This window comes from Lolium rigidum, chromosome 5, assembly GCF_022539505.1.
Source record: "Lolium rigidum isolate FL_2022 chromosome 5, APGP_CSIRO_Lrig_0.1, whole genome shotgun sequence".
Taxonomy (NCBI): Eukaryota; Viridiplantae; Streptophyta; class Magnoliopsida; order Poales; family Poaceae; genus Lolium; species Lolium rigidum.
This window is the reverse complement of record NC_061512.1, coordinates 198,791,753-198,803,182: the sequence shown is the minus strand read 5'-3', so window position 1 is coordinate 198,803,182 and position 11,430 is coordinate 198,791,753. Positions and strand designations below refer to the sequence as shown.

Genomic DNA, 11,430 nt, shown 5'->3' with positions numbered 1-11,430 from the left:
GACGCCCTCGACAAAGTCGTCTACCGCTTGCTACCGCTCGTAAGTGATTTATTTGTGTAATTAAGTTTGTAGCTCATTCATTTGCACTAACAATTATCCTCATTATATTCTTTGTGTACGCTATACATTTAATTATGCAGAATGAAGAAGCTTGGAATACAAAAGAGGCAAGCTCCTACCGCTGGGATTCATAGACCCAAACACTTCATGAAGTTACGGTTCGAGACTTCGCCAAGGACACAGAGGACAACATCGTAATGTTTTTAGAGAAGCAAGCAGACAAAGAGGATATATTCTTTCCCTACAACTTCAAGTGAGTGTTATATATAACATACATTATGCTTGTGCATCTTCCACTTTATTCTCGTAATCATTGAGCTACGCTTGTGCAGTTTCCATTTTATTCTCCTAATCATTGATCTTCACCTTGGAGTCGTAAACGTCATGGACTCGAAACGTACAGAATATGCGGAATGGGCGGACATGGCTGCCATCCTCCGAGGTAGTTTCAATCAATTTCGTATTGGCATCTTCATCCGCTCTAATTCGAAGATATCATCAACTAATCAATTACTCATTTACTCATTATTTTTTGCCGGGCAGGGCTTGGAAACGGTTCATCAATACTCGTTCCGGGTGAATGGTGGAAACCGGAGCTTACATTTAGAGATTACCCTGTAAGTAGTACTATATATATAGCTATGTCCGTGAAACTTTATATATGATATTTACTTTCAATACGATGCTTGATTATTAGTTTGATCGAACTATTTTTTCGTAAAGTGTATGAGGCAGGAACAAGGGAATAACTTATGTGGATACTACGTCCGCACCTTCATGCGTGACATGGCTCGTCCCAAGGGTGGGGATCCCCAAATACACCACACTCGTGTACGATAACAAATTTTCACAATTAATCTTAATTAGTACCATCTATTGTATTGAGTTCCATTCATATATTGATCTCCTTTTTTAAATATAGATGACACGCCTGCGGGACACTCTCATAACAGCGGATCAAATAAAAGCAATTCAAGAGGAAATCGCGGGATTCTTTATTACCGAGGTCCTTACCCCAGGTGGAGAGCACTATCGGAAGATCGTGACGGCGGAGGATATTCGTTCAGGGAAAAGTTGTATTGTAAATATGCATGCATTACGTGTACCGTGTTGACTATGTCGTCTACTCGTTGACGATGTCTATATATATTCATGACGATTTTTTGTGGTTTCTTGAATGATATAGATATGCATTGCCGAAACTCTGCCGCGGCAAGGGAAACGAGTACCGTTTCCGCCGCGGCGAGAAACGCCGGTACAGCCCAAATCTGTGCCTGCGGCAGAGAAATAGTAATTCTTCGCCGCGGCAGAAACTATAGGCCCGGTTCGACCACGAACCGGGACCAAAGCCCTTCCAGCGGGAGCTCCCCGGTCGCACCACGTGTTGAGGCGCTTTAGGCCCGGTTTATCTTTGAACCGGGACTAAAGGTGCACACTTTAGTCCCGCCTAGTTGGTCCCGGTTCGGGAACCGGGTCTAAAGGCCCAAATGGACCGGGCCTATTGCCCCGTTTTCCACTAGTGTAACCATAATACTACTAGTTGTTCAATTTTATTAGAGGCAGAATTGTATGATTAGACACATGGAGCTACGCCAATCTGGCACGCAATGACACTAAGAACAATAACCTCCAAATTACTCCGGCATAAGCACGCCGTATGAGACCATAATCACGTTCTCAAGAGTCATGATTTGTCAAGGTAAGCTACAATAGCTGACCTGTACCCATGAATCTTGCCACGCGAGGCGGCGTCCCAAACCATCAAGAGCGACAACACTGTGGGTATCCACACATGAGGCAGCACATGTAGTACAAAGTAGAAACCCTTTACCTGTGGGATGTGGAACCTACCTCGTTTGGGTATATAACCACCAATGCCCGCCTCAGCCATTCCTTGCAACAGCCCTCCTACTCTCAATTAGTTTCTCTCGCAACAAGCGTGGGTGAGATCTCTCGGTGCCCGGCTAGCTACCCAGGTAGCAGCGGCGGCAGGCAGAGGCGGGCGGTTTGCCATGGAGGAGCACAAGCCGCTGGCGGCCATGGTCGTGGTGCAGTGCATCTACGCTGCCATGGCGCTCTGGGCCAAGGCGCTGTTCAGCGGCGGCATGAGCCCCATGGTGTTCGTCGTCTACAGGCAGGCCATCGCCACCCTTGTCCTCGTCCCCATCGCCACCCTCGCCAACAGGTAAGACAAGAGGAGATAGATCCTCTCTCTTAGTCTTACGTACTCTAGCGATCTCATCATCGTCGTGATCGATCATTCGTGGTCATTACTGTTTCTCCAGGAAGAAGCTAAAGGAGATGGTGTGTATCGGAACGACAGGCTTCGCGCTGGTGTTCGTGGCCTCTCTTGTTGGGTACACTCTTTTCTTCTTCTTGTGAACGTTGGTCGGTCTCGGCGTACTGACGTACTGAGCAGTGAGCACTGACCAGATTTCTTAACATGGAGTACTGATCACCTGGTCTGTATGTTGCCGTTCATTGACAGGGCGACGACGAATCAGTACCTGTACTACCAAGGTCTGAACTTGGGTTCATCTTCCATGGCGACGGCCATGACCAACCTCATACCTGCGATCACCTTCGTCATGGCAACGTCGGTAGGGTGAGTACCTGGAACTTGGAAATAGCAAGCCAAAACATTGCACTTTTCACCTCAGCAAAATTCCAGATGTGCACCGTACGTTCCTCAACAAGTTTGATCTGCCAACTAAAGTGACATCAATGAGCATGTGGGGATCTTCTATCTTGTAGATCTCATCTCACTGCATAACTAACTTAGGATTATTGGGGACAATAATATGTGAGGATGTTCGAGAGTCATACTATATAGGAGTCTGTAAGAAATATAAGATCTAGAGAAATTCTGTGGTACAGTTAACTCGAATAACTAACACAACTTGTTCTCAACTATACTTCATAATCTAATTTCTTTCCTTGCTGGCACGGTGAACCTAATCTAGTCGCTGTGTTTTAGCTTATAATGGTAGCTGCGTAAAGCGCGCGCATGTCTGCATGGTTAACGTGAATGTGGCCGTGCGTGTGTGGGTTGAGTACGTAACATGTGTGAATGGTTTACATCCATCCTCTGTGGCTCTGTGTACGTTACCTCCCAAGAAGTTGTGGTGAACCACAACTCTCTCCCGGGGCACCGATCGATCAACGACAAACATATATATATAGGCCACACATACTGTTGGCAATCCTCTGCCCTCTGCCTATTTTCCACCCGCAATCTTGCAAGTTGCAGAGAATTCTCCACCTCTAATTTACACCTGGAACAGACGGCTGAAACCTGAAAGGTTCACCATTCACCCCTATGAGTCCATGTTACTAAGTGCTACATGGATTGTTCTATTTGAAAGAAAATTATGTACCCTATCTCAGATTTGTGATAAGTAGCTAGTGGACCGCATGACGACGACTGTACGAGAATACAAGTGTCTTTTTAAAGATGCGAAAACAACTGCCCCGACAGTGTACATGGGGGACTACGGGGCAGCATTATTTGTGGAACCCTTGGCAAATGCGAATATTAGTGGTTCTCTTCCACGTGGTCACTTCACTACCCTCTAGTCCCTACATACCATTATTAGTGTCATTTCTACAAAGGGGAAACTAACTGTCACTCTTAGCGTGGCATTCTAAGTACTTGCGGAAGCCGTGGTACAGTTTCGAAGGGAGTAAGTGGGCTTGGTTACTAAATTATACCTTGCTAAAAGAACAACTCACTGTGAGTATTTACTTGACAATAAAATTGCAGAAGTGGAATTTGTCACTAAATTGCTTTGAAACTGAATTGAATATTTATGTACATGTAGGCTAGAAAGCGTGGAGATCAGAAGACCACGAAGCATGGCCAAGATATTCGGCACCGCCGTCTGCGTCGGGGGCGCCATGGTCATGGCGTTCTACAAGGGTCCCAAGCTGCTAAACCACTCGCTCGGCGCTGGCGGCCTGTACGATGTGCTCCTCCACTCGTCGGCGGGCCGTAACTGGGTGATTGGGGCGCTGCTCCTCGTCGGCAGCAGCTCCTGCTGGTCGCTCTGGCTCATCCTGCAGGTGCCTATCTGCAAGTCGTACGTGGATCCCCTGACGCTGTCGGCTTGGATGTGCTTCCTGTCCATGGGGCAGTCGGCGTTGCTCACCTCCTTCGTGGTGCCGGACCTGGACGACTGGAAGATCCACTCGCTCTTTCAGCTCATGGGCTGCATTTTTGCCGTAAGTTCTCCCATATACCTTAGATTGGAGTTCCTACTTTTAAGCTCTTCGTAACATGGTGTTGTATTATGCAGGGTGCGTTTGGGTCAGGCGTGACGTTCTACCTCCAGTCGTGGTGCATAACGGTGAGGGGCCCTCTCTACTCGGCCATGTTCAACCCCCTCTGCACCGTCATCACCACCGTGCTCGCCACCCTCATCCTTCACGAACAGCCACACGCCGGAAGGTTCGTCAGTGTGTTTCTCTTTGCAGCTTCAGCAGTTCTCAGTTTCCTGATCCTAGTACCATTTTACTTCTCCTCTTGATTATATGTAAGAACGGCACACTTTTGCTTTGTCCAGTATGTTGGGTGCTATCGCTGTGGTTGCCGGGCTATACATTGTGCTGTGGGGCAAAGCAGGCGACAGCAAGAACCAGCGGGTGCCCGCGGACACCGTAGATCTGGAGAAGACTCTGGCACGGTCGGAGTCGCAGCTCGACGCCTCCAGTACCATCACGGAGCCGCTTCTGGCGGATGGCAACCTTACCGAAAAGTAGAGGCTATGGTACAATTTGAAATATCAATTTCTCGGCTCAAGTCCTATGCGCGGCTTGGCTGCAGTGTGTTTATGGTGGAGTCCGTGACGATGGCCATGATCACACCACTAAGCTATGCGCTAATATACCAAAGAAAAAGGCTTGCATGTGTACTTGTGGGCTGTGGCACACAAGGAAAGGGTATAGGAAGTTCGTGCTTAGTAATTAGTACAATCTCAATTGTATTATTGCCGCGCCATGGTTTTGAGTTCAACAACAGGACCACGCAGAAACTTGAGAGGCAAGCAACTCACTAACTAACAATGATGTCTGATTTATTATGTGTGTACACCGGAAGCCATGGTCCATTTCAGTGAGTACCCTGTGTACCCTACCAGCATGTTCAGTCTATTCATGCATGAAACCAGACGAGGTAATGAGCGACAACGAAATGTGCTAAAAAATGCCCCAAAAAACTGACTCACACGGCACTCTGACAACCATTTCAACAGATCGTTGCGGTTCTTTTTAACGAAGGAGAACAAAACTTGGGCAAGTAAGCTAGACAATCATGCCGCAGGTACCAATTGATTATCAGGGAACATGAGTCACAGAATAGGAAGAAGAGAACATGCTCACTAAACATACCTGGACAAATATTTCAAGCCTCCTGATGCAGATATGCTCGCCGCATCACCGCGGCCGGCAATTCTTTAATCTCCTCCGTTGGTTTTACTGCAAAAACTTGAATCATTCAGAAGTAAACAAGCAACAATGCAGACTCGGCGGCGGCTGGTTTTTTCATAAGCGAGCGCGCGCACATGGATGCTCAGGTTCCTACTTACCTAGTGAGTGCTGACTGCCAAGTGAGACCTGATTGCAGGGTACAAGCCGGGCGCTGTCAGATCTCCCCACCTTACCGCGTCCTGTCAGATCTCGCGGGCCATGGCAGGCCGCTGCGCTGTGCGCTCTTCCTAGGCTCCCTCGTCGCCAGGGGGTTCACGCTGCGCCAGATGGCTGTCGGCTCGCGCGCCTTCGCCCCCTCCCTCGCCACCTATGCACGAAAGTCTCGTCGTTTCCGTCTCCGGCCGGTTTTAGTTCGACGCTTCTGCCCCCTGTCAACACCCAGATTTTTAAGTCCAGATGCCTATTATGCCGTACATCGCAATCCCAGGAATATTGTTTTTGCGAGACATAATAGATTGATATCACAACACATCATTTATTACATACCATAATCGTCTTACAAAGGATCACATGGATCCAAGTCTTATAATAATAGTTGATCTATTGATCAATTACAAAACATGCAGCGGAAGAAACGTAGTAGCAGTTGCGGTCCATCTGTTCCACATGCAACTGTTGACGTCAGGAGTGGTCCTAGTTATCATAGACGTCCTGCTGTCCATCTTCATTGTACTGGTTCTCTTCTTCATAGTCTGGCCATTTGAATAGCCAGGGACAAAGCCGTGAGTACTTTAAAGTACTCGCAAACTAATATTAATGTAAGTACTATCAACTATGGTAAGGGGGTGCTAAGCTCTAGGTTCATTTGCATAAAGCCAGTTTTATTTCATAAGCAATTTAGTAATAAACGACTCTTCATTTGCCTAACTTACTCAAGTGGGAACATTAGTGTCATTCCCATAACTCAGTTGTGATTCAAGTCAAGTTCACCATTCACTTCATCATTCCTTTTTAAGAAAACATCTGACAACGAAATAGTATGGCCTTTCCAATCGTCCGTAACCGTGGACACGGCTATTCGAATAGGTTTACACTCTGCAGATGTTGCACACTTGTGCCACAACATTTGATTACATCCGTCAGGGATAACCCTGAATAATCGTAACTCAGTACGCGGATCATCAACAATAACCTGTCACTTACATATCCTAGTATAGGCACCTCTCTCCATGAGCTTGGCCTCCAAGTGAAGACAAACCGTCAGCCTGGGAACTGCACAGGGCTTGGGCCGGACATTCACCTCATTTCACGTCATTTCACATCTGTCAACACCCGGATTTTCAAGTCCAGATGCCTATTATGTCGTACATCGCAATCCCAGGAATATTATTTTTGCGAGACATAATAGATTGATATCACAACACATCATTCATTACATACCATAATCGTCTTACAAATAGAGGATCACATGATCCAGTCTTAATACAACATAGGGGATCTAAGGATCCAATTACAAAACACATAGCGGAAGCGAAGTAGCGGTCGTGGTCTATCTGTTTCACAGGCAACTGTTTACGTCAGGAGTGGTCCTAGTTGTCGTAGACGTCCTGCTGTCCATCTTCCTCGTACTGCTGTTCCTCTTCATAGTCTCGTCATTTGAATAGCCAGGGACAAAGCCATGAGTACTTTAAAGTACTCGCAAACTAATACTAGTGTAAGCACTATCAACTATAGTAAGGGGTGCTAAGCTCTAAGTTTATTTGCATAAAGCCAACTTTAGTTCACAAACATTTAGTAAAAGCCTCTTCATTTGCTAATTAACTCAAGTGGGAACATTAGTGTCATTCCCACACTTTGTTGTGATTCAAGTCAACATTCACCTTTTCAAGTTCAAATCACCAGTCACCCTTCACATGTCACATTTTGAAAAATGATCTGATGACGGAACAGTATGGCCTTTCCAACCGTCCTTAACCGTGGATGCAGCTATTCGAATAATTTTACACTCTGCAGAGGTCGTACACTTGTGCCACAACATTTGCAATAATCTGTTAGGGTTAACTGGCCCTGATTTATCACACTCCATGTGCGAACTACCAACCATAACCTTTCACTTACATACCCTAGTATAGGCACCTCTCCCCATGAGCTTGGCCTCCTAGTGAAGAAAAACCGTCAGCCTAGGAACTACACAGGGCTTGGGCCGGACATTCACCTCATTTCACGTCATTTCACATGATTTCACTTTCAACGGAGGCAGCCTCAGCATAACCCTATGACTCTTGTTTAGAGGGAACCCATACTAAGATACATAAACTTCCAGTTAAGCCCTACTCATAATCAGGTATTGTGGGGGTACTTGCAAAATTGGAATGGTATCGCATCCGAACCCAACCATCAGTTTTTGTAAAGTTCACCATGTCATTCACAAGTCACATTCACCTTCAAAATCTTTCAATAGAATGACTCATCATTCCAAGGTTTTCAAAATCATTTCATTTCACATGTTCCCATCTACAGTAGTCACTTTTATTTGTTAGCACTAGCAACTAGTCATGAGGGGTGCTAACTAGCTTTGATTGCTCTAGGCTAAATGTGATGCTCTTGTACTACTCCATAGCTAGACCAAGTGAATCATGAATCAAAAATAAGCTTTGATAAACCAAAGTCAAAACTTGTAAGGTAAACACTTGGGATAGGATCAGTAAGCATAAAGTAATATGTAATGGTGCTTTGCTCTTGTAGAGCTTTGCACTAGGTCAACTTGCAAGAATATTAGCTTGCCTTGGTTGGTACAGTGCTCAAAGTTCTCTTCCTCTTCCTGGTAGTAGACCTCCTCCTCCTGGTACTCCTCGGTACTATCGTCTATAAACGAATATGAGGTATACAATCACCAAACAATTCTTAAGGCTAGACTAAGCACACACAAGGTTCACACAAGCTATTCGAGTATCACCACATTATTATCATGGTGGTTGACATTGTTTTCTTCTTAAGAAAAATAGTTTCCTCTCATTACAAATATTGATTAGGGTTTCTATTTAATTCTTTGGAGAAATAATTTCCTCTCATTGAATCTTATTAAAATTTAATCTCCTCAATTAATAAGTGTGAGATCATGTTGACCAAGGTCAATACTTCACATTTATCATTTGAGAAAAATGATTTAAATGGGGTACTATACCTCATGCAATTTAAATCCTACTTTGATTTAAGATCCTCCAGTGAGCTAATATGAGACCATGCAACAAGGATCATCTCATTACTTCATAACACTTGGGAAGATGATTTAAATAAGGTGCTACACCTCATAGATTTAAAATCCTAAATTTGAAAATGATTTAAATGGGCTAGTATTGACTACATAGCAAATTTTTGATTCTAGCCCATTATCATATGAAGCAACTATGTCATATTTTTACATAAACAAATAGAGGGTTTGAAATTTGAATTATGAGAATTTGAATCACCTCAAAATTCCTCATGGTTGATTTTTAATAATTCTTTGAAATTTGAAAACCTACTGCCTTGTCATTTTTATAACAGAAATTCTATAAAGAATCTAGGGTTGAATCCAGTGGGGTTTGATAGATATTTTCATAGGCTTTCCAAAAATATAAAGTCCATCAAATTTGGTTGAGTGGATTTGAAGTTATTTAATTTTTATCAACGCACCAGTATTGAATTTCACTGAAACTATTTAAATTGAATTCAAATGAAATGGGCTAGGCGGGAAAAGAAATGGGCCAGGAAGGGAGAGAGGGAGTTGGGCTGGCCCAACTGCGCGTCTGATGCGAGCGGGCCGCCTGACAGGGTGGGGCACGCCTGTCAGCGAGTCTTAGCACGCCTGAAGCGGTACGCGCGCAGCGGCCGTTGGATTAGAGGCCAGATCGACGGCGCACGATCATCTTCGTCATCGACGAAGAGGTCCGGCGAGCTAACCCAACTGGCGACGACGGTGGGGGGTCGGTGGCTCACCTGAGCTCCGGCGAGGCTTGGCAAGGCGGGCGATCGAAGTGGAAGACGACGGCGAGCTCAGCGAGGGTCGCGACGGCTCCAGGGGCGGACCTAATCGACGGCGGGCTTGCAGGTGTTCTGGCGGGGCTCCGGCGAGGAATTGGGGTGGCTCCGGCGGCAATGTGAAGGGGAAAGAGGTCGAGCAGGCTCAGAGGTGAGTGGGGAGGGCGAGGGTGTGCATAATGGAGGCGAGGGAGTCCTCTTTTTATAGGGGCGCGAGGTGGCCAAGGGCGCGGAGCAGGTCGACGGTGACGACGGCGATGGAGGTCACGCGGGGCCAGGGGTGGTGGCGTCATGTAGGCGACATCGAGGCGGTGCTAACGCGCGTCGTGGCGCAGCCAAAGGAGGACGGAGCAGCTCGGGAGACGTCATGTACTGGCGCGGTACCGGCGGACGTCGTTGATGGCGTCGTCGTGTACGGGGTTCCCGCGGTCCAATGGCGGTGTCTGGGAGGTAGGTGGTCCACTGTGGTGTGCGTGTGTGCAAGGAGAGGTCAAGGGGAGGACTGTGCTGACGAGGTGCGAGGGTGAACTGGCGCGTCCAGAGCGCTCGCCGTGCGCGTTCTGGCGTGGCATGGACGTCACAGGCACGAGGCGTTCCAGCGCTTGTTGTCGTCTTCTTGGCTCAGGGCTGTGTCTAGCATGATCAGCAGAATCAGGGGAAGGTGAAGGACACGCTGATGTTGTCCAGAACTGAGAGGAGAGGAGGAGAGCAGGGTGAGGACATGTCACCTCGGCATGGCATTGTCCTGGCCTCAAACGTCACCAAAGTGTGTCTCCAACGCATGGCAAGGTCTACTGGATGTTAGGAGGATCTGATGATGACATATGGTGAAGGGTTGAGGCAATTAACCACTGGATATAAGCATGTGTGTAGTTGGTGAATTTGTGTCGGCCATGTGTTCGACGCAATGCCCGCATGAGCATAATTTTGGAATTTTGGCACCAAATTTTATGGGAGTGATTCATATAATAGTTGTGATGTAGTGGTGGTATTGGTTGGTCAAGGTGAAGTGATTTGTGAAAAATCGAATTGGGTATGATCTTGATTCAGATTTGGTGAGTCAACTTTGCACCTTTATTTTGAGCAATTGGTGATGATTTGGTCAAAGTGGTCAACATAAAAAATGTTCACCTTGATGTGGTCTTGGATGAGGTGCAAATAGTTGAGAGGGTTTAGTTTCGAAATTTCTTAGTATATGGACTCAAAGTGGGTATGTTGTTAAAAATGGCAGATTTGACCATTATCATATGTGAGCTAAATTTGAATTCTAATTTGATTTGATTTGAGTTTCTTTGATTCAAAAAGTGTTATTATATGTTTATTAACATTATCCAACTATTGAAACCAAGTAAAATGCCCTAGGTTAGAGATTTGCAAAATTGGCCATAAGCACATATGTGGTGCTATTTGCATTTTTCTTATTCTTCTATTTTGTTCCACTTGCTTCACTTGGGCATGGTCTAGGGTCCATTTAGGGTTAGAATAGGTTTAGTGATGGTTTCAAACCATTTGGGCAAAGTATGTGGTCATAGGTCAAGATTTGCAATTTTGGCTATGTGCCATATATGCCTCTATGCATATTTTTATTTTCTTTTTATTTCACCTTAGATTTAGTTGGTAAATGATAAGTTGGTTTGGTTGAGGTTTTGCAAACCATCTAGCAAGGTAAAACATGGCCTAGTTTATTATTTGCAAAAATATCCATAGGCTTCCATAGGCCCTTTCTTTTTAATTTAATTTCTTTTTATTTTGTTTTATCTTGGATGGTGAAATGAAGAGTCAGGTTTAGGGTTTTGGAACATTTGATAAGCATACCAATCAATCATCATGGCAATAACACAAGGATTTAGTATGAGCATTATGACTTGTCATTGATTTAATAAAAAAAATTGTTGGTTCTCATTTTTGGAAAAAGGAAATTCATTT

The 11,430-nt window shown here is 45.4% G+C and overlaps 1 protein-coding gene across 1 annotated transcript; it reads left to right on the top strand.

The window, feature by feature from the left end:
* Positions 1–1,952: 1,952 nt before the first annotated feature.
* LOC124652535 (WAT1-related protein At4g30420-like) lies at positions 1,953–5,106 on the top strand. Its single transcript, XM_047191566.1, has 6 exons — positions 1,953–2,245; positions 2,346–2,417; positions 2,549–2,665; positions 3,882–4,281; positions 4,356–4,507; positions 4,623–5,106. Exons 1-6 carry the CDS (start codon positions 2,073–2,075, stop codon positions 4,816–4,818), a joined length of 1,110 nt encoding a protein of 369 aa, XP_047047522.1. The 5' UTR covers positions 1,953–2,072; the 3' UTR covers positions 4,819–5,106.
* Positions 5,107–11,430: the final 6,324 nt, after the last annotated feature.